Below are 24,002 nucleotides of genomic sequence, written 5' to 3' on the forward strand. Positions count from 1 at the left end.
TAAATTTATGCCAGGGAGATGCTTTAGCAGGTAACAACATTTACCATTAAGCATAATTACTTGCCGTCAGTTCCTAGGACCTATCTGGTAGTAGATAACTGATACACATGTGCTGTGGTACAGAACATACACACAAATCAATACCAAGCCAAATAAAAATTATTACATCTCTTACACATATTACTTAAAAATTATTAATGTTCTCTTATTACAAAAATCTTGGAGAGTAAAAGCTAGAAATGTAAAGTATAACAATGCAAGTTTCCACTGAGGATCTACAATCTCAACATTAAAAAATATTAGTGGGGCAGTCAGTGCTCAGGAAACAGAGGCAGGAGGATCTTTAAGTTCAAGGGCAGCCTGGTCTACAGAGTTAGTTTCAGAACAGCCAGGAATACACAGTGAAACTGTCTGGAAAAACAAAACGAAGCAAAACAAAACCAAAACACATGTTTCCAATAGATGAACTTTTTTGTCTGTGGAGAAAAATTTCCCCAGCTACATCCATGTGGAATTATTAGTCACCACACAGGCATTTTTCTGCACTCTATCAACTAAGGAGAAACTTCTATTGGAGTGAGATATGGGAGGGTTGTCAGGAAAGCAGAATAAGCCCTGGAGCAGACAAAATTAGGGTAAGAAGGGAGCAGAAGGTAATGAAGGTTGTGTTACCTGGGGGTCAAGAAAGTTTTCTTTGTAACCTTTCTAAATATAATCAATAGTATACAGGTGCTTTTACTACTACTAGACTACTGGACACAGTAGTAATAACACACGATCTCAAAGTAAACTCCAGTAAGACAAAAAGATACTCCCACACAAGGAAAGCTAGTTGTCTTCTCTGGGATCCAAACCCAAAGACAGCCAGTCAGTAACCTTGGAAATCCTTCACCATATTTGAATAGACATTTAAGATATTTATGTGAGAACAGGACTACAAACATAAAGACATACTGTGTTAAATTAACTAATTCAGTACACTGAAATTAGCACGACTGGAGTACATGAAGAACAAACTCTAATTCTAGAAACAGAGGAAGGTATATTGTGATTTTTTTTCTTTATCCTAAAGCATCAGAGGCCTGTTAGCCACTATTGCCATTGGCATTACTGTATTTGGTTTGGGGCAGCAATGTTAGTGAGTTTTAGTAGATCAGCACTAAGAGGTATGGGTGGATGTAGAAGGTTTTAACCCAAAAGCAGGATCCCCATGACTGCCTGACCTATAATGGCCAGTGGGTGAATTAAAGAACTGTGGACTACTGACTGTGTCATAAGGAGGGGCCTCCAATCTTGGGCCATGTTCTGCCCTGCTTACAAAATAATCTATGCTCTAGTCCAGCAAAGAAAACTACAAATACCACCACGATGATGTTCATTATTTATCATTAGGGAGAAACTGGAAGGGCAGAGCCTTAGTCAAGGCTCCCACCGCTGTGATAAACTACCACCATAAAGAACTTAGGGAGGAAAGGTTTTATTTCAAATTATACTTTCACATTGCTATTTATTATGAAAGGAAATCAGGGCAGGAACTCAAACAGGGAAGGAACCTGGGGATAGGAGCTGATGCAGAGGCCATGGCGAAGTGCTGCTTACTGGCTTGCTCAGTCAGCTTTCTTATAGTACCCGGGACCACCAGCCCAGGAGTGGCACTGCCCACAGTGAGCTGTGCCCACCAACATCAACTGCTAATCAAGGAAATGCACCACAGGCTTGTGTGCAGGCTAATCAGGTGGAGGCATTTTCTCAACTGAGGTTCCCTTTTCCAAAATTACTCTAGCACATGTCAAGTTAGCCTAAAACTTGACAGTATAGCCAAAGACAGAACGAAAAGCTTACCACCACAGGAAACTTTGAAATTAAGAGTTTATTTTTAAAAAGCTAACAGTAACTTTGACTTCCAAATTTAATACTAATGCAATGCAAGAGATATATGCAAATGACACATGGTACAAAAATGTTCTAGTTTTTATCATTAAATTTTTTTTAGCCGGGCAGTGGTGGCGCACGCCTTTAATCCCAGCACTTGGGAGGCAGAGGCAGGAGGATTTCTGAGTTCAAGAGTTCCAGGCTAGCCTGGTCTACAGAGTGAGTTCCAGGACAGCCAAGGCTGCACAGAGAAACCCTGTCTCGAAAAAACAAAAAAAACAAAACAAAAAAAAATTATTATTTCATGTGTTTGGGTGTTTTGCCTATATGTACATCTGTGGGTCATGTAGGACAAATCCTTCTCTTAAACTGCTTTAACATTTCATTTTATGTGTCTGAATGTTTTACCTGCATGTATAAATGTGTCTGTTGAGGGCAGAAGTCGGTGTCAGATCCAAACTGGAGTTACAGGTGGTTCTGAGCTTCCATGTGGGTACTGGGAACTGAACCTGGGTCCTCTGCAAGAATACCAAGTGCTCTCAAACACTGAGCCCTCTTCCAGCCCCTCTAGCTTGCATTTTAATTACCACGTGATTCTCAGCATGCTTAGGAATCTAGTGACCAGTGGACTCTAGTTCGGGCTGGCCTCAGTTACCTGTGTGCTGAGATTATTCGCAGGCACCATCATACCTAGCTGTTACCCAACTCTACACTCCATAGTTTAGCATCAAACCTGTTGGGGATGAAAATGTAACTAAGTCATTGTTAGAAGAATGTAAAAGCACAAATCAGCTGGAATCGATAGATGGGCAAGTCAATACTCAGGAAACTGAGGCAGAAGTCCAAGTCCAACGAAAGACTGGACAACATAGTAACATCTAGTTATAGAGAACAGATCCCCAAAGAACAAAAACCTGGGCCAGAATGATGTTCAGCAGGTAAAGGTGTTTGTAGCCAAAGTCCCATCCTCGGGATTCCACATGGTTGAAAGGGAGAACCAGATTCTTACAAAGTTGTCCTCCGACTCCCATACACGTGCCCATCCCCCAACCCAACAGAATTAAGTAAATGTAAAACTAAAATAAATCTCTCAAAAATGAAAACAAAACCAAAGCAAACCAAATCTTCTACCCCTTCAAAACTAGCTGAAATTGCCATGGTGATAGAGAAAAACAAACCACCGCTCATTACTTGGAAAAAGAAAGACTAAGTGAAAACCACAACTGACAGCTTGACATTTTCTTACTGGTTCTAGTTGAATCAAAACCAAACACACACTCTCTTAACTACCGTCCTTTTTTATGATGAGTCAGTAACTCAACATTTGTGGAAACTCAAATGTTTTAAAAAATTACTTGAACTGGCATCTCCTTAATGGGGCATGGCTTATCACCCTGGAATTCAAATTCCAGTGGAAATTCTAAACTATCTACTTAATAAACAGGAGTCTTGGGCTGTGACTGCAGCTTAGGGTAGAGGTCTTGTGCAAGGCCCTGGGCCTCGTCACTAGCATAGAAAGCAAAGGAAGAAAAGGAGGGAGGAAGATGAGAAAGGAGGAAGAAAACCAATTAACTTACTCTGTTTAAGAAGGTAGGAAACGGGGGCTGGAGAGATGGCTCAGTGGTTAAGAGCACTGACTGCACTTCCAGAGGTCCTGAGTTCAAATCCCAGCAACCACATGGTGGCTCACAACCATCTGTAATGAGATCTGATGCCCTCTTCTGGTGTGTCTGAAGACAGCTACAGTGTATTCATATATAATAAATAAATAAATCTTTAAAAAAAAAAAAAAAAGGTAGGAAACATAGGTTTTAAGAACTACTAACCCAGCTGGGCAGTGGTGGCACACACCTTTAATCCCAGCACTTGGGAGGCGGAGGCAGAGGCAGGCGGATTTCTGAGTTTGAGGCCAGCCTGATCTACAGAGTGAGTTCCAGGACAGCCTGGGCTATACAGAGAAACCCTGTCTCAAAAAACCAAAAAACCAAAAAACAACCCTACTAACCCACTGGGAAGAAACAAACTTAAGCTTCTTGGGAAACAAAGTTTAGCTTCTTTATTAAAAATTTAAATTATGAGCCGGGCGGTGGTGGCGCACGCCTTTAATCCCAGCACTTGGGAGGCGCCTTTAATCCCAGCACTTGGGAGGCAGAGGCCGGCGGATTTCTGAGTTCAAGGCCAGCCTGGTCTACAGAGTGAGTTCCAGGATAGCCAGGACTACACAGAGAAACCCTGTCTCGAAAAAAAAAACAAAAAAAAACAAACAAAAAAAAAAATTAAATTATGTCTTACATATGACTTTTTTTTTTTTTTGAAAAAAATTACAACTTAAGTTACTTGATTAACACTTACATCTAGCTTTCTACTTTGGGAATGGGCACTCTCAGTCACTTAAATCTGTATCCTGGGAATTTATTTAAATCTTTCCAAGTAATCTCTATGCATTGTAACTACCAACAATATAGCTGTCTTATATTAAGTCTTATGCATACAGCTTGCCTTATCACCCCAACAGATGGGAGACTATGCATTAAAAAAGGAGGATCTTGTTAAGTTTTAAATAAAAATTGCTTACATATTTTTTTTCGAGGTTTGATGCTAAACTACTGAGTATAAATAAAGCTGGGTGACAGCTAGGTATGACTGTGTATGACTGTAATCTCAGCACACAAGCAACTGGGGCCAGCCTGGGCTACATAGTTAAAAAAAGAAAAAAAAAGATACCCCTGACATCCACATGAAGTTGGGCAACATTTAACAAGACAAAATGCAACAGTAACTATCCTAACTTGTTATGAAAAGGTTTAAAGGACTGAAGCTATCTAGTTTCAATGGGTCTTCAGAGAATAAGGGCAGAATTACTACTGAGGAAAGGGAGGCAACTGACCAGGAAAACAACAATCAAGAGGGTACTGTGTTGGAGGTCAGAGGACAATCTGAATCTAGTTCTCTTCTACTGTGTGGATCCCAGGGATGGGAATTAGGTCATCAGGCTTGGCAGCAAACACATTTACATGATCAATCTGAAGAATTTTAGAAACCCCTATTCTATTTGCTAGGGTTGGTAGTTAACGTCTAATATTAGATGGTCTAAGGATTTGCCGTAATAAATTAAATACTACGCATCTTCTGCCCATATATACATATCTATATAAACTATTACTTTTCCATTAAAAAAGCACTGCATGCTGAGAATTGAACCAGGGCCTCTGAAAGACAGGTGCCCTTAATGGTGGAAGCATTTCCTGAGCCCCTATTTTATTCTTATTCTTTAATTTTTTTGACTGTGGCTCTGCATCCTCGGCCTTCCTCCTGCCTCAGTCTCCTAATTGGTGGGACTGTAGATGAGCCACCACACTTGGCAAGGAAAGCACTTTATGGCTGCTCTTCGGCATAACTAAATTGTCAGCACTCTCATAAAACATAGGAAACATGATTATGTTACGACAAAGGTCTGGCCAAGCAGAGGTATGGTATCCTGAGATTTTATGCCACTTCCCAGAACGGTGCACCAGTTAAGATCATTAATGGCTGACTCCTGGAATTTTCTATTTGGACTATGGTTGAAAGGCTTTCAGGTGGGGGCTACTGTGGCCTGCTGTCTCTAGTATCCTTATTTTTTTCTTCCTCTCTCTTAGACTGAAAACTTTATCTTTGCTTCCTCCCACATCTCTGAAGAATACCATCGTTTCTTCAGATGGCTTTAGCTGCCCCTTTCCACTCCTATCGCCTCCACTCTGAGTTCTCATGCTATTTTCTGTAGTCCATTAGGTTTAGTATCACCCACTCAACAAAGCTGAACCAGGAAAACTCTGTCCATCACCTTTTAGTTCTCTGCTCACAGAATGGGCATTCCCTCACTTAATTCACGTCTAACACTAATGGTTGAAAGCTTAGACCTCACAGGCTAAATAAAAGCTCAATAATCTCACAAGATCACCCTTTCAGAAATTAGTTACAAAGACTGGGTTTGACTTGGATATAAACCAGAGGTTTCTACAGGTCCCTCCTCAGGTTCAGTAATAGGCTATCATGCCTTATAGAACTCAAATACCTTACATATAACTAAGGATACAACAAGGGAGTGTCCTTCCCCAAGGAGCTAGGGGCTCACCATCTTCCAGGCACAAGGATGAGCTTACCATCCTGCGCTGATCCTGCGCATCAGTTCACCTTTTGTCTTCTTGAGGACACAGGATCACTGTGTAGCCCTGGCTGGCCTGAAAATCTCTAAAGACCAGCCAAGCCTTAAACTAAGTTCTTTCTGCTTCTGTCCTCAACATCTGCAACATTAGTCGATAAAAACTGATTTTCTCAGAGTTTAAATGATTACAGTGGTAAATCCAATTTCTTCTGGTTTTAAGCCAAAAAGCTCACCTGTTCAGTTCATTTATGGGAACATTAATCATTACGTTGTTCTGGAATTATCTGTACTGGTACTTAGTTTCCGATTGCAACTTGCAGATTTTACAGTGTGCTCTGAGTGACCTGTAACTAGTTAAGTGGATGGCAATGCTTAAAGAAAAGAACAGGAGAAAAGAAATCTGTAGCATACACTGCCTCAGGTTTCAGAGCTCTTCATTTGTTTGCACATAAGGACGAGGAACACATGGCTTTTATGAAATGACATGTCTGTATAAAGGCAAACAATTCTGCATTTAACTAAAAAGTATTATAAACACTATTTCACAGCTGAGTGCTAAAGAATGTATGCATTATATGGCTTATAAAATAGGTTAAATTTTCTATTTGATTTTGTAGCAAGACACAGTTACAGCCACGCTTTTATGCTTTCAAAGTATTAGGTTGCACAAGATACCCATCTACTGTTCACCATCTACATTTAAATAACGATTTGAGGAAGTTCTAACAAAGGAAAAAGAACCATTAATGGGAAAACTTTGACTAAATTTAAGATGAAGGCACTGAGGGGTAAGATAGCTCCTATAGTCAGTTGATTGCTAAACTCTTCTCCTAAACTGTTTTAACATTTCATTTTATGTGTCTGAATGTTTTGCTTGCACATATAAACGTGCTTCACATGATGCCTGAGGAGGTCAGAAAAGGCATCAGATCCACTGGAACTGGAGTTATGGATGGTTCTGAGTCACCACTGAGTGCTAGGAATCAAACCAGGTCTTCTGCAAGAGCAGCCAATGCTCTAAACCACTGAGTGGTCGCTCTAGCCCCTCAACTGATTTTTAAGAATTTTAAGCTTAACTGTTAATAGAACAATCTGTTGAGAAAATTGTTCTCTTCAGAACAGATGCTTCAGGAGAGATGCAAATGGAGTGGTGAGGGAAGGCACCCACCACTAGTTGTTTACCCTAGCAAACAACTGGATGACAGAAGATGTACCCAGAATATCCTCATGTCCAACAGGAACACTCTCTCTCTACTATGTTTTAAAAACATATTGGAACTTTCGAACAAGTCTTGTCAAATCAGCTATTTATTACAATATCCATCTCTGCTACAAAAATAGATTTTTTTGGTTTTTAAAGACAAGATCTATCTATGTAGTCCAGGCTAGCACTGAATTTCGATCTTCCTGCTTTGCCTCCTTAATGCTGGGGATTACAGAATTGCAAGTGCATATTGCCATACCTGGCTACTGACAGAATCCAGGCCTTGAGTGTGCTAGGCAAGTGCTCCAGTTCTTACTTAAGTCTCCAGTCCTCTGTAAATCCTTACCAGAGAGGCAAATCTAGTAACCTCAGTTAAATATGCTTGGGAAAAAAAAATCACAAAACCAAGTTTTATTAAATATTTACTTGACGGACAGTGGTGGTACACACTTTTAATCCCAGCACTTGGGAGGCAGAGGCAGATGGGTTTCTGAGTTGGAGGCCAGCCTGGTCTACAGAGTGAGTTCCAGAACAGCCAGAGTTATACAGAGAGACCCTGTCTTGAAAAACAAACAAACATAAAAGCCAAAAAGCAAGAACTTGCAGTGTAAATATTTACTTGAAATAAATTACTCATGAGCACTCCCAGGTCTTTACTTTAAACTATCTCTTTTCATTATAGATTAGACTATTACTTCAATACAGGATTAGTTTCTGTTTTTTGAGATAGGATCTTACTGAGTAGCTCAGGCAATTCACAATCCTCCTGGCTCAGCTCTCAGAGCTAGGATTGCAGCAAGTCACCAGGCCTGCTTCAACCTTGAGGTCTTTATTTTAGGAAACTCAGGTATAAGGTCACTGTGGAGGAAAGATTAGATACAGAAGGCTGCAGTCTGGGAAAAGGATGTCAAGGAACAGATGAGGTTTTTCTTAATAAACACTGGGAGATCTGATGAGGCAGGAGTATCAAAAACAAAATTCCCAAAACACTATGAGGAGACAGTTTACTTAGGCATGGGCCAGGGGGTGAAGGGGCAGTGTGATGTTAAATAAATTTAAGTTTTACTTTATAAAGCCCAATTTTGTTCATCTTGCTGTCTCATCATGCAATGCTGTTACTGTTAACTAACTACAAACCAGTTTCTCTATTTCTATTCTGTTCATCTACTTTGAACAAGTGCTATGGTTACTGTGATCTGGTAAGGCTGATGATATTTGTTGCCAGGTTCAATATTTTGCTATTAAAACTTCTGTGACAAGAACATTTAAAATAACAGACTATGGCAAATTCAGATTGCTTTAATGACTATGGAGCTAGCTGCAACAAAACAGAAAATAAAACCCACCAAATCACAGGATGCTGAGGAAATGCTAAGGGATTGGAAAAATGTTGCCTGCCCTCTGGAAGACAAGGACAATTTAGCATTTGCAATACAATGCCTCTTGCTTGACAGGCATCCCTGTTTGCTCTGGAGGGGAGTAAATTTGAGTTTCTGGCTGGCGGATGGAGGGTGGGAGGGAGGAAGGAGAGAGGAAGGAAGGTGAAGTGTAGGAGAATGACTACCCCTTTTATATAATTTTGGAGCTGTACAGGAAATCAGAGGTCAAAGTGGTTCCAATGGCTTCTAGTAGAGGGAACTACTGAGCAAGGGACAATTAGGCTCCAAAGGGAGATCCTAGAAGGGGGTGGACTCAATGTGAATTTGGTCAATCATTAAACCTTTGGCCACAACCTTTGTTCCACCACTGGGAACACCATCACAGTCTCAGTTTTTCCAGTGTAGAAACATTTCTATAATTTTTAGTTAGGTAGCAAAAGGACTATTGGATAGGACTGAGGCAGACAAAGGTCTAGTTCTGCAGTTCTCAACCTGTGGGTCCCACCATAACCCTTGCAGGGGTTGCATATCAAATATCCTGCATATTAGATGTTTACATAATGATTCTTAACAGTAGCAAAATTACAGTCATGAAGTAGCAATGAAATGAACCGCTGTTCTAGTCCAACCTCCTCTGTGCTCACTTGCCAAGTCAACCTCCATCAAGACTCCTACTCAATATATTAAGTTTAAGCAACTGAAAAAAGGTGGTTTTCCTTTAATAGGTCTTTTTTTAAAATGCACCTTTAAAGCTGTATTGTGAAATACAGTGGGAAAAATGCAAAATGCTTTTTCTTCCCTAAAATAGTCTGTCAGCCAATCTACACACATCCAAAAAATTTAAACCACAGGATACCTTGGTTAACTAACAAATTTAACTGATTGAACTCTCTAAGGACTCTACCTTTTGCCTAGGCTCAATTCTGGTACTAGCCAGGACAGGAACACACCCCCAGGGCTATTTTATTCTATTGGCTGGCAGGGAGTTCTGTAGTCTACACCCTTTAGATTTAATGTCAGGTCGCCCTGTTTGTCAGAGACGTTACTCGGCTCGGTATTTTACATTGTTTTGAGGGGAGGAAAGGGGCACAATGCAAAAAGTCATCAGTGTAAAATTACATTAATTTAAAAGATTAGTAACCTGAGCTGGTTAATCAAACTTTCAAGATTCCAACTCCAGAAAGAAAATAATTTTCTCTGTTCTTGTATCATCGGCTGCTTGTGTTAAGGGCTCATGCTCTATGACAAGCACTGAGGCTTAAAGGAAAGCTGTACAGTGCCCTCAGTCAGAATCAACACATGCAGAGGCTTGGGGTGAATGTTTGCCCAGTAAAAAGGCTGGCATATTACGTGGTTGTTTTAGGGCGGAAAAAAAAATCAGTATCCTCTAAGGCTGCCACACCCGAGGCGGGGGAACCCGAAGCGGGGCACGGCCTGCAGAACTGGGCTGGGCCGAGTAGCGGCCGGGACAACGGGATTCTCGAGAGGAGGGAGGGCGGTAAGGGGCCGGAGGGCGCTCACCTCCCTTGCAGGGCGTGCGGTGCTGGCTGTGCTGGGCCCGGTAGCCTTCGATGACCTCCCAGGAGCCGTCGTCGCGCCGGATGGGGAAGGAGAGGCTCAACACATGGTTGCAGGGCTTGATGATCCGCAGGATGCCGCGCACCCGGTTCCGCTTCTGCTCCTCGCTCTCTCGGGTCTTCAGGTCTTCCACCAGCTTGTCCTCCACGATGCTGGCGCCGCGGTCGAAGAATCCCTCCACCATCTTAAAGAAGTTGGGGTCGTCTTCGCGGTCGGCGGCCGCTTCGCTGTAGTGGCGCCGGGCGACCGGCGTGAGCCCGGGTTGCAGGGCAGCGGAGGGCTGTCCGCGAGCCCAGCCCAGCAGCGCGGCTGAGTCTGCAGCCGCAGAGCCCAGGGCAGCGGGCCCGGCGCGGGACAGTAGCAGCGCTTCGCCCAGACGGCGGTACATGGCGGCGGGTTGAGGCGAGAGCGGAGGGAGCAGTGAAGACCAGAACTCGCAGGCCTGGACCGCGGGAGGAAGGGCTGGGCGCGAGCTGCCCTTTTAAGCCGCAGCTTCCTGCTCGTCTGGCTGTCCCCTCCCCTGCGCCGCTTGTCGCCCCACCGGGAGGACGGACTTCGGCAGCCGCGCGCCGCCCAGGGCGCTGGGCCTTGCCTTCGCCGCGGCCTCGCCCGGCCTCCAGGCGGCGGCGCGTGCGGCTGCGGCGTCGGGGGCGCGCACTTGCAGATGGACTTGGTGCGCATGCTCGCGGGGGCGGGGGCTAGCGTGGGCGCGCGCGGGCCGCGGGCCGGAGGCACGGGTTCCTGAGAGCGGTCAGACGCGTTCGCGTCCCGGAAGGTCGGTCCGCCTGTGCACGCGCGGCGGCCTAGTAGGTGGAAGCGGACTGTAGGGAGGCCTCGCGGGCTGGCCAGCAGCCCGGGCCGCGTGAGTCACCAGGCCCCTCCTTTCCGCCCTGGGCCGGAACGGTGTTCGGATCCGCTGCGCGGCAGGCCGGAGAGGGACGCCGAGCAGAAGGCGCTGGGGAAGTCCGGACTCATCTCGAATCGGGCTGTTGAGGAACCTGAAAGCAAGAAGCCTTAAGACTGGAGGGAGCCCTGGCCCCACTGGCCTTTACTTTGCACAAGGTTTTAATTTGTTCTAGTCAACTGTTCAGCGATTTTTGAGGTAAAACAGTTATGCAAAGCATTATTGACTCTGTCGCGTGCCACTTTTTTTTTTTTTTTTTAAAGTCAGGGTCTCACTCTGTAGCCCAGGCTTCCCCAGAACTCATGGAAACATGCTTGCTTCAGCTCCCCGAGCCCATTCTCCGGAGTGCTAGGATTACAATCTTGGGTCATCACATCCGTACATTGTATGTAACTCTGCCATTGACTGAGTGTTTGCCCTTCTTTTGGAATTCTGTTCTAAAGTAAGATAAGGCAACTAGAAATTTAATAACGCTCCCAGAAATGTCTCAGTATATATATTTAATTTCCAAGATTTGCTTTATGGATCAGGCTGGCCTTGAACAACTCAGATCGGTCAGTCCTTGCCTGAGTGTTCAGATTAAAGGAATGTGCCATGGTGCTTTGTGTGTATTCATAATACATGTTCTTTGTGTGTGTGTGCATATATATATATATATATATATATATATATATATATATATATATTACATATACTTAAATGGTCCAGGATCTGATTACTAAGTTATAATTTTCACAGTGGTAGCCAGGCTTGGGTTCTTCATGCCAGGAACCCCAGAACCTGAGAGGTGAGGGCAGGAGGATAGAGTTTGATTCCAGCTGGGGCTTCATGAGATACCCATTTTTCTCAAACAAAAATGAAGCTACAAGAGAACTCAGTTATACACTCACACATACACGCTTGACAGTGTCCAATAACATCTTGTAAGGCAAGCTACCAAATGCCACATGACTAGTAAAATCACCCCAGAGTACTTTGGCCATTTTGTAAACCCTTGTACTTCCTGACATCATTCATCCATTACATGACTTTATTCATCTACTAAACATGGAAGAGAAATTCTTAGTCCTTAAAATGTTTTGTAAATGTGAAGTGACAATCTAGACCAGTTAAATTACATTCATTTACCTCAGTGTACTATGAAGCAATATTGATCTTTCTTTACCAGTGTAGCTTATATCTTACCTTATTTGCTGAATGATAACCATTAATTATATTTATTAATATTATATTAATATCAACCATAATTGATATATCAATAATAATTGATAAACAATAAATGATAACCATTAATTATATTTGTATTGTGTTTTTTAGCAAAAAAGATTCTCTGGCCTGCAGCATGATTTTGGGTTGATGTGAAAAGATTAAGGTACTAAATTTCCTTTTCACTTGATAATATTATCACTTTATGATTTTATATTACATGAAACAAAACGTTCTACCCAGAACCTAAAGTTTCAAAAGAATAAGACTCAACAAATCCGGAGGTTTAAGCTTGACTAGTGTCTGCGAGCACATGGAAGGATATCCTTTGATATGTTGTTGTTGTTTGAGACAGGAGTCTCACGTTATAGCTCAGGCATGTTTGTAGCTCACTGTGTAGCTTAGTGGGATTGCCTGTTGAACTACCATATCAGTTAGTTTTCTTTCTTTATTGGTAGCCATAGCCTTAAAAAGGTTTAATATTGCTTTTTCTATAGTTTAGTTACCTCAATTGAAGACACCTTTTGGAAAGGATAAGAAATACAGCTGTAGAAATTTTTTGTTTTTAATTTCGTATCTCTTGTGTGTCAGTATGTTAAAAATAGGTAAGATCTGTGGGCATGTGGTACTGACTATAATCTCAGCACAGGAGGAATCAGCTGAAGCAGGAGGATTGCCACGAATTTTAGGTCACCACGTTCATGTCACATAATGAACTCAGGGTAGCCAGAAGGACTGTCTGTCTTAAGGGGGGAAAAAGCAAATAAAATTAGAACTCTGAGAACCTGAGAATGTCGCTTTTTATTTAAAACAGTTTTAGTAATGTTTTAACATTACATGCAAGTTACACAAAATCTAAAGAGTATATATATTGGCAGGTTTTAAAAATGTTAGCGCATGCCCATGCTCTGGAGGGAGCCTGGGTTATATAGTGAGGAACCCTCGCCCCAACTCTCTCACACCCACCAAGAGAAAGAGTGAACTTCTCCAGGTCTGCTTCCTTAACCCTGTTTAGAACACAGCTGGAGTTTTCCTTTCAGCCTAAAGGAGGTGTTGTGACAGCTGACTTACATGGGGCCTGAGGCTCAGAGGCACATTGTTCATGTTCGCCTATCTATTAGATGGGCTAAGAGTCAGACTTACATAGCCAACTCCAAAATTCTGTTATCTTTGTTGCTTATCCAAAAAGTGTATATTTGCTCCACTTAGCTTTACATCTGACTGCTTTGTAAAATAGACAAATAATATTCCAAATTATACTTTAAATATTTATAATAATTTCCATTTCTAAAGGAGACCAAAATTTAACTTGAAAGGAATTTTAGTCTTTGATGGCATTCAACAAAGACAAATTGGTTTTCTGCCTTTGAGGTTGATAGAACTTTTCCTTGCTATTTTATAGTCTTGCTCTGTTCTTGATTCACAGTGTTCTTTTGTACTTTCAAGTACTTGAAATAAGATTTTAGAAGAGAGCTGAAATTTAGACATACCATATAAATATACAAGCAGAAATCACTGGATGAATCACCTGGTTTGAAAGGGCTGTATACATTTTCTATTCTGTACATTTTCATTTACATACAATCAGTATGTGATCTTTAGAGGTTGTCTTCTTTCACATACTATGTTTTAAAAGTCTATTGATTGATGCAGCACTCGTTCCTACTTCATTGCCTGATTGTACCCCTTCTCTCTTTTATGATCTATCACTAAGCTATACCCACAATGTGACATCCCTCCCTCCCCCACTTCCATTTCAAGACAAGGTTTCTCTGTATAGCTCAACTCACAGAGATCCACCTGCCTCTGTCTCCAGAGGAGATTAAAGGTGTATGTCACCACTGCCCGGCAGCTGTCAACATTTTTATAATTCTTTGGTCACTGATAGACCTTAGGCTTATTTTGAACAGTTAGGAATAGTGTTATGAATATTCTTGTACAAGTTTTTATGTAGAAATATTTCTCCATTCTCTTAGGTGTTTCTGGGAAGAGAATTGGTAGGCGTATGGTAAGTTTGTGTTTGCCATTTTGAGAAACTGTCAAATTGTTTCCCATGGTGGTTGAACTGTTTTAATTCCTGTTGTCCTTGTAACTGAGTCTAGTTTCTCTGCTCACCAGTGTGTCTCTGTCTTTTTGATGATGGCATCTAGTGGGTATTAAGTGAAGTATTTGCCTATCCTTGAAATCTCATAGTCTAATAATGTTGCGCTTGAACATTCTGCTATCTTATTATATGTTGCTTTATGGACATGTATTTAGATCCTTTGCTCATTTTAAAAGTTTGATTATTTGTCTTTTATACTTGTCTTGTCATGTAGCCCTGGCTGTCCTATAATTCGCTTTGTAGACCAGGCTGGCCTTGAACCTAAGGAAGTCTTACCTGTCTCTGCCTTGTGAGTGCTGGCATCAAGGTTATACACCCTCATACCTGGCTCGCTCACTCTTTTCTTTTTTGTCTTATTTTATGGCTTAGTTTTATCCACTAACTTACTATGTAGCCCAGTCGTAAGCAGTCTTACCTTTTAAGTACTGAGCTTATAGCGTGAGCCTTGATGCCTGGATTGTCCTTTTATTTGTTAATTATCATTATCATTATTATTATTTTTGTGGCAGGGTCTCATGTAGCATAGTCTGGCCACAAACTCCCTTTGTAGCTGAGGATGACTTGTACTCCTGACCTCTTGCCCCTTCCTTCCAACTGTCGGTATTACAGGCGTGTTCCACCTCACTCAGTTCCCTTTCATCAATGAATTATGAGAATTCTTTTGATATTCTGACTGTAAGTCCTTTGTTAGATATGTGTTTGCAAGTGTTTCTTCCTTTCTAAGTGTTATCTTGCCTTCATGTGTGTATATAATATGATATATTATATATATGTATGGTATATATACTTAATATGTCTTAACTTATTGTCTGGAAAATAAAACTGACTAAACATGTTTTTATATCTTCATTTTATTTATCCATGTGCCCATTCTTTTAATTATTTTTTATTTTTGTATGTAGCAGGGTGTGCTGTTGTAGCACATTTGTAGAGGTCAGAGGACAGGTTTCAGGAGTAGGTTCTTTTTTTTTTTTTCTCGAGACAGGGTTTCTCTGTATAGCCCTGGCTGTCCTGGAACTCACACTGTAGACCAGGCTGCCCTTGAACTCAGAAATCCGCCTGCCTCTGCCTCCCAAGTGCTGGGATTAAAGGCGTGCGCCACCACTGCCCAGCTACAGCTAAATTTTTAAAGCTTTATTGTATTTCAGTAATCTGATGCATATTCCTCCCTGCCCCCCCCCATCAGTGCTCTTTGCCTTCCTTCCTGAATGAGAAAATAAAAGGAAAGGCGACCGTGACTACTAAAGCATAGAGAGTTCTGTTGTAGATGTAAGGGGGACAGAGCCGAGGGAAGAGTCCTGAACATGCTGGCGCACTAAACTGGACCAGAGAGGGGAGAGAGCTAGAGAGAAGCCAAGAGTGGCCTGGCTGGATTATATAGGGATCTGGCTGGGGGAAGGGAAGCAGAAGCGAAACCTCCAGGAGGGAGAGATTTATTGTGGGGGGCAGAATGAGAAGCACTAGGAGGAGCTATAGGGACTGAGGGTTGCTGGGCGAGCTGGGAGGAGCCACTGGGACTGAGTGAGGGAGCTGGCCAGTGCTTGCTTTGGTGTTGTAGCCACCTCAGTTAATCTCTCACCATTTCTGAGACCTAATACCAGCAATCTCCTGCCTTTCCTCTCTGTTTTCTTCCTGGTGTATTAGTGAAAACCTATGAAAAGGAGGAATATGGTGATTTGATACAAACGTCAGTGATGTTTAGAAAGTCATTTTAAGCTGGACAGTGGTGGCACACGCCTTTAATCCCAGCATTCCGGAGGCAGCCACAGGCGGATTTCTGAGTTCGAGGCCAGCCTGGTCTACAGAGTTCCAGGACAGCTAGGGCTACACAGAGAAACCCTGTCTCGAAAAAACAAACAAACAAAAAAACCCCCCAGAAAACAAAACAAGAAAGTCATTTTAAAAATAGTTTGTGCCAGCTAGCCTTGATTTGAGATTCTCCTGCTTCAGTCTCCAAATGTTGGGTTTTATAAGCATGTGCCACCACATCCAGCAAGATTTGCTTTTACAGAGGATGAATCAGTAAATAGAACTGAGACAAACATGTTGTCACATGCTTGTCATTTTATCACTTGAGAGGCTGAGTCAGGAGACATGTCAGTTCGAGCTATCCTGTAAGCTGGGGAGTACCATGTTTTTAGCATTGTGTACTTGTTAGGTCAAGAGGCTGGAGAGAAGGCTCAGAGCTTAAGAGTATGTGCTGCTCTTACACATGACCTGGGGTTGGTTCCCAGCACCCACATGGTAGCCCACAAACATCTGTAATACAGTTCCTAGGGATCCAGTGCCAATTTTGGGCTCTACCTGTAGCCTTCACATGGTGTAGTGTAACTCATGTGGACACACACACACACATACACATACACACACACACTTAAAAAGAAATAAGCCAGATGGTAGTGATAGGACACATGCCTTTGACCCCAGCACTCTGGAGGCAGAGCACAGGCAGCTCTCTGAGTTTGAGGCCAGCCTCGTCTACAGAGAGAAAGTTCCAGGACAGCCAGGGCTACACAGAGGAACTCTGTCTTGAAAAAAAAAAAACCTTTAAAAATGCTAGGTCACAATAAATAAACATAGTAAAAATAGTTTAAGAGTGCTTCTCTCCCCAGCAGGGGCAACCACCCTCCTGTGTTTTTCTAATAAATCTGTCGTGTGAGATTTGTGGTGTGACTTTGTGGTATTCCTTGGCTCCTGATTGGTAGGATACCTTTCCCCTCAGAGCTCCAACACTTAAAACTGGGTATCTTCATCACTGAGATCTGGAGTGAGCAGGTGGGAGCAGATTAGTTTAAACTACAAGGTAGCAGAGCTTGCTAGGCGCGACCAGTGCTGTTGGCTGCCGCCCACTGGAAGAGTAGAAAAGGGAGAACATGGACTCCTTCAGTAAGAACAGTTCATCATGTCCTGGGATCAAGAGACCAACTGACTGCTGAGAGCCCAAGCCTCTGGGCAGGGATGTCAGGAACAGGAGTGGGATCATCCAGAACCTAGCTCTGGATCCCAGGAGGGAAAGCTGCAGCACCTAAGGAGGAGTTTGCATTATTTAAGTTGAGGGGTAGAGTGGGGGAGATGGCAGGAGAGCATGGATGGTGAAGGAAACAGCTGCTAGCAGAGGGAGATAAACAGGATGCTGTGGAAGCTGAGGAAACAGGAAAAATATTTTAATAAAAATTTAGGTCAATTTAATATTGTGTTGGCATTTGAATAGCAATAAAGCTAAGTTGAAAGGTAGGGCCTATATACTAGAACAGGAAAAAGTACTTTTCCTTTAATCATGAAAGACTTATGGTAGAAACAGAATTTTACTTGGAGTTATAGACATGAATGTAATTGCACTTGGGAGCAATTAGAGTTTTCAAAAGGCAGGAAAGATACAGATGAGTGACACTGACGTACTGAGTCGGTGGGTAAGCAGGGCTCTGACTTTTAGAACTGGATTAGACAGAGGGAAGAGATACTTGCTAATGGATTAGTTAGGCTGCTTTCGACTATCCAAATAAACAGGACTTAAGCTCAAGCCATAAAACTAAGATAACTGTTGCCTATCAAGCCTAGAGACAGAACTTTCTCACTGTAAGTACAGAAGGTCAGTGATACGGTCAGATACTGAAGTCCTCTTCTTTTTTTATATTCAGATAACTAGTCATATTCTTCCTAATGGTGATAAGATGGCTATCTTAGTTCCAGGGGTCACATGCAGGCACAGCTGAGTTCTAAGGCAGAACAGCAATTCCTGCCCCTTTATTAGTATAGATAATCCTTCCCAAAGGCTACCATTCCTCTTCAGTTCTCTTAGGCCCTCATAGCTAGGTCTAAGTTACATGTCTATGCCTTGGCTGCAGGTTTAGGTTACTCCCCAAGCAGTAATTACTTTCAAGTAACTTTTCTACTCTGCTTTATCTTTCTGTGATAAAAATCAAGATAAATGGGAGGAAAGGCTTTATTTGACTTACATATCCTGATCTCCATCAGAGAGGGAAACCAAGGTTGAAACTTCAGCAGAGCCCATGGAAGAATGTTACTTACTGTCTTGCTCTTAGTGGTTTGCTCAGTTTTCTTTCTTTTCTTTTTTGCTTTGGAATTTTGAGACAGGGTCTCTTTGTGGCCCTGGCTGTGTATACCAGGCTGACCTGAAACTCACAGAGGTTTACTTACCTCTGCCTCTAGAGTGCTGGGATTAAAGGCAAGTGCCACAATGCTTGGCCAACTTGCCTTCTTATACAGGCTTAGTATTGGCACTGGGTTTGATCTCCAGCGCCTCAAAATAAATGAATTCTTTCCCTTTGTGTGTGAAACATACTAATTTAACATTTTTAAATACTGAGTAATGTTGACAGATGCTGTGTTCACCTATAATCCTAGCACTGGGGAAGCAGAGACAGAACTGTGTGACTTCAAGGCCAGCCCAGGCTACATAGCAAAAATCCCGACTAAAACTGGATCAAACAAAGCTAGTGAGTGATCGAGTTTGTATTTTTAAAGATCTGTTTTTCTGTTCCATGGAGACTGGATTGAAGAGACCTGGTGACCCTGGTACTGTCCAGGTTGTTCCACAGTGAAAGCACAGTTGGAAGAGGTTGGATATGAAAGGTGAAGGGAAGTTAGTGTGTGTGACTCTAAAGTTCTGGCTTTGAAGATAAATGGTAGTCTGCAGGACATTCTGAAGTTGAGATATTTGTTAAGGTATCCAAATGAAGTCGCTAAATGGGAGCAGTGTCAATGAAATGAGCTCCTGACAGACCTGAGCCACAGCAGTAAATGTAAGTGATATTTAAAAGAATGACAAGAAAATTTAGAGGTTGAGTGTAGAAACAGAGTAGTTCCTAGGTTAGTCATGAAAGATCCCACATGCACATGCACAAGTTTGGACAATGGATTATGTCAGTTCTGTCAGGATGCACTAGGGATTATAGAATGGATCAGGGGGAGTGCCTTTGTGCCAGATGACCTGAATTCGGTCCTCAGCACCTGTGTCATCAGGAGGGTCTTTTTTGTTTTGTTTTTCGAGACAGGGTTTCTCTGTATAGCCCAGGCTGTCCTGGAACTCACTCTGTAGACCAGGCTGGCCTCGAACTCAGAAATCCGCCTGCCTCTGCCTCCCAAGTTCTGGGATTAAAGGCGTGCGCCACCACCGCCCGGATCATCAGGAGGATCTTAACTCCAGCTCCAGGGGATCTGATGCCCTCTTCCTTTCCTCTTGCCTGTGCATCTGCGTGCGTTTGTGCGTGCCTGTATGTATGTATGTATGTATGTAAAAGAAAAGAATGTGCCGGGCTGGGGATAAAGCTCAATAGTAAGGTGTTGGGGGCCAGCGGCCACAGTCGACCGGGTTCACCTGAAAGAGAGGCTGGGAATGGAAGAAAGGACCGGAGGGCAGGAAGAGATGAAGCCAGGACAAAGGTTTCTGATAGAGGCTCAATGCTTTAATGTTCAGCTTCTAATTTAAAGGGGATAACCCACCCCCACCCCCCAGAGTTCCTTCTTGCTTCAGCCGGCTGGGGGTGGAAACCATCCTGCTGAAGGTGAGAGGACTCCAACCTGCTGGGGGTGAGGGGAATCCATACTTAATTGCGGGGCGGGAGATGTCAATACAAGCTCAACAGGCAGTCTATTCTTCTCAGCTTGTGTACCAGGCTACAGACTGCCAAGGAGGCGCCAAGGCAGGCAATGCCTCTGGAGTCCTATTGTTTGTTCTATTGTGGTAAATAAGGTCTCCTCTCTCAGGCCTGCTCAAGGCTGGGGGAAGGGCACAGTAAGGTGTTTGGTTCTTGTGCAGGGTCCTGGCTTGGATTCCGGCTTCACCACAACCTTGTCAATAAGGATGTAGCTTCAGGAGCAGCAGTAGTGACTGTGGTGAGAGTGGTTTTAGTGCAGTGAGAACAGAATTCAAGTTTAAAGAGTGAATTAAATATGCAGAAGTAGACAATGGACCAAACCAGCTTTTAACAAATTTGATTTAAAGGAAAACAAAAACACGCCGGAGGTGGTGGCACACGCCTTTAATCCCAGCACTTGGGAGGCAGAGGCAGGCGGATTTCTGAGTTCAAGGCCAGCCTGGTCTACAGAGTGAGTTCCAGGACAGCCAGGGATACATAGAGAAACCCTGTCTCGGAAAAAAAAAAACCAACCCAAAAAAACAAAAACAAAAACAAACCAAAAACAAAACAAAAAAAAGAAAACAAAAACTTGAAGGTAGGCAGTTTACAGGGAGTTTTAAGGGGGTCAAAAGGGAGGTTTGCTTTGAAAATGGTAGACATTAGCAATTTGTGCTTCTAAAAGTGACTATTGGAGAGGGAGAGATTATTGTAATTGAGATGCGGTACAGGAGGTATATAAGGACTGGGGCCGGGGAGCTGGTACCCCAGGAGTCTTGGAAGGGCCACTTTGGAGAGCATAGGAGCTAAAGAGTCTGATTTAGGAATTTGACCCAGCAGGGATGGTCCTATGCATCAAGGTCCTTTCTCAGATACTAGATTCAGGAAGTGTAACTTAGAGATGTAAATTTTGTTATCTTCAGGACTAGGTAATGTAAATAAGGTTAGCAGAGCAAACAAAAGGTCCTGTGGGTGTCTGAACCTAAAGGTTGACTAGAAAGACAGATCTGAGGTGAGAGGGAGAGGGGAGAGGGGAGAGGGGAGAGGGGAGAGGGGAGAGGGGAGAGGGAGAGACAGACTGACTCATGGTGGTGGTTGGGACTGAACCTAGGGCCTTGAGCATGCTAGGCAAATACTCCGCTGCTAAGCTACATCTCAGCCTTTTTAATGAACCTTTTCCCAGTCGAGTTTGGGATGCCAGTAACTGAGGTTATAGAAAGGACAGTCTGAGTATATCTAAGACATTGAGAAGAAAGGGAGAGTTTTGAGAAGTCTTTGGAGACAACAAGCAGGCAAGTAGAATGAGAATATCTAGGAGAATTGGGACAGTGCATTTTCCGAAGTTCTAGTATGTTTAGTTACATGAGTGAGTTTTATCTGAGAAGGCAAGTTAAACTATTCAGCTGGTCTTGGTACAAACTTTATGGCCTAGTGTGACACAAGGATAATGTGGCAAGAGAGTACAGCAGTAAATTTTTAAAGTGATAGGCTTTGAAATTAGGCTGATAGAGAATAAATAAAACCAGAAGATACTGTGTGTTGTAATTCAAGAGTTGGAAGTACAGTTGCTGTTATGACAGATCTGGCTAGGATTTCTAAAATGGAGGCAAAGTGAAGGTTCTTAGCATCGAGATAAGCGGACTGTAAAACTAGGTTGTTAGAGGAGTCGGCGGCAGAGCCAGGGAGTGAGGAGACTCTGAACCAGGTTGTGAAGTCTTTCCCAAATAGAGTGAACAGGTCAGTAGGTAATAGAAACACGTTTCAAGGTAAAAACAGATGACATAAGCCTTAGGAAAATATCTTTTGTTTGAGGGTAATGAATGGGTGGTCAACATTTAATGCTTTCTGTGGGCTGCATATTTGAATGGGAGAGTGGTTTGTGCTTAGACTTAGTTTAGACAAAGTTTGCCATGTTAGTGAATGAAGTTAGTTCAGAAGTCAGAATACTTGTTTACAGTTGAACAGTATAAAGGGCTGTCAGAAGGTATATAGCTTGGGAGATTGTGTGAAGGGAAGAGGAGAAGGAGTGTATAAAACAGGAACTACACAGGATCACAACAGGAAAGGGAATTAATTGTTGAGAGTTATTTTTGGAGGATTGCAAATATGATGAAAAACACAATCCTCTTAGATGTCACCCTGTCAGTTAATTTAGTGGAAAATGTGTTTAGGCTGACAGACTGAGATGCTGGTTTTTGTAAAACTATATAAATGTCACTGTTCCTAGCCTAGCATTCTTTGCCTTTTGTTTAGTGTGCCATAAAGCTCCCTATTATAAAGCTGTTTTATTCTTGGCAAAGCTCAGCTCGGAGTGGTGAGAAAGATTATATGGCAGCAGGTGGTGCTCATTTGGTTTTTTGGCTTCAGAGATCTCATGTCTGAGATGTGTGGATAGAGATAACCCTCAGTCCTAGTAAGAGTGAAAAAACAGTGACTCTTTGGGTCTTAGCCAAGTCTGATACCCCATTAAGAAAGGATATAAAGAAGCCCCAAGTCCTAGTAGGAATAGCGGGGACTATCACATTTCATGAGTTGCTTTTTAATTTTTGTCTGTGCTCATATATGTGTAGTAATGTGCAAGCTAAGGTGTGCCTTTGGAAGTCCAGAAGGTGACAGTTGGGGGGAGTCCATTCTCTCCTTTCTCTGTGGGATCCAGGGATTGAAGTCAGGTTGGGCCGTTTGCATTCCAAGTGCTTTTACTCTCCCAACTATCTACCACTCCTCTTCCTACCTTCCAGTTTTCTTTTTTGAGACAAGGTCACAAATAACTCAGGCTTGCCATATAACAGGATGACCTTGAATTTCTGAACTTTCTGCCTCTACTTCCCCAGTGCTGGGGTACAGGTACTATTACACATTTCTTAATGTGGTGCTGAGGATGGAACCCAGGGTTTCAAGCATGCTGCTAAGCAAGAACTCTACCAGAGTCCCATAGCCAGCCCTGATTCATTAAGTTTTTCCAAAAATGAAGTTTTTATGCTAATGCAGCAGTATTTAAGTCAGTTAAACTCTAGTGTAGCCTGAAGTGCAATATATTCAGTACATATTTTTTGAATGATAGATTTATTAATCATCTTTATTAAGACTTTTTATAATGTATGCACAGATCAAAACATCACAGCATACCCTGTAAATAATAATAACATAATTGTCTATTGGTAAAATAATTGACTTTTAAAAATAGCTCAGAAACTTGCTTGTCTGCTTTTGTCTCCTTTAAACAACCTCTTGTCTCCCCTATAGGGAAACAGTCTGACTTTCCAATCAGCCCCTAAGCACTCTACTTTTTCAGTGATGCTGTGAATACAGTATAAATACTATCTCCCTTATGTGTTGAAAGTCTGGATGCTCTTTGTTCTTACATATTGCTTGTAGTCCCTACCTCTGCTGTCAGCCTTCTAGGTGCATTTATTTATTTTAAAAGACGTTAACTAGTTTTCTTGAGGATTGTCCTATGAAAAAGATTCCAGCCGGGCAGTGGTGGCGCACGCCTTTAATCCCAGCACTTGGGAGGCAGAGGCAGGTGGATTTCTGAGTTCGAGGCCAGCCTGGTCTACAGAGTGAGTTCCAGGACTACACAGAGAGACCCTGTCTCGAAAAACCAAAAAAAAAAAAAAAAAAAAAAAAGAAAAAGATTCCATTATCAAATTAGTTTGGGAAATTGTATATATATTCCTGCACTCTACCTCCACCCCCATCAGCAATTCACAATGAATATCAGTTTTCTTCCATATTGGTGAAGGTGCTGGGAATTGGTATTACAAATAATCTTACCAAGATTATTTTAAGAGTCTGTCTTAGGCCACAAGTTTGTTCCTCCTGATCCTACAGCAACCTTACACTCACAAGGTTAGTCTGAACTGGAACTGAAACTCAGGGTAACTGGACAATCAGTTCCAGAGGCTTCTCAAGGCCAGTTTCCTGTTCACAGTGAGTGAACAGCTTTAATATTAAATCCTCTGTTTCTCAAACTTGTTTGGATATAGACATCATTATTTTTCAAAACTTACTCAA

The 24,002-nt window shown here is 42.4% G+C and overlaps 2 protein-coding genes across 4 annotated transcripts in view; one reads left to right on the plus strand and one right to left on the minus strand.

Annotated features, from left to right (window-relative positions):
- Glud1 (glutamate dehydrogenase 1) overlaps positions 1-10,735 on the minus strand; it is a 32,128-nt gene extending 21,393 nt beyond the window's left edge. Inside the window, exon 1 of the mRNA XM_028789139.1 lies at positions 10,121-10,735. Within this exon, the coding sequence (XP_028644972.1) occupies positions 10,121-10,565 (445 nt within the window). The 5' untranslated portion in view covers positions 10,566-10,735. The remainder of the gene's footprint in view (positions 1-10,120) is intronic.
- A 366-nt stretch (positions 10,736-11,101) lies between these two features.
- Shld2 (shieldin complex subunit 2) overlaps positions 11,102-24,002 on the plus strand; it is a 73,372-nt gene continuing 60,471 nt past the window's right edge. Inside the window, exons 1-2 of one of the 3 annotated variants that reach the window (XM_028789125.1) lie at positions 11,102-11,279; positions 12,399-12,453. The gene's annotated coding sequence lies outside the window, so the exon portion shown is untranslated. Of the gene's footprint in view, positions 11,280-12,398; positions 12,454-14,263; positions 14,296-24,002 lie in introns of those variants that run through there. The other 2 variants (XM_028789126.1, XM_028789127.1) reach the window with 2 other exon arrangements.

The sequence above is a fragment of the Grammomys surdaster genome, unplaced genomic scaffold (assembly GCF_004785775.1).
Source record: "Grammomys surdaster isolate TR1022 unplaced genomic scaffold, NIH_TR_1.0 125789, whole genome shotgun sequence".
Lineage (NCBI taxonomy): Eukaryota > Metazoa > Chordata > Mammalia > Rodentia > Muridae > Grammomys > Grammomys surdaster.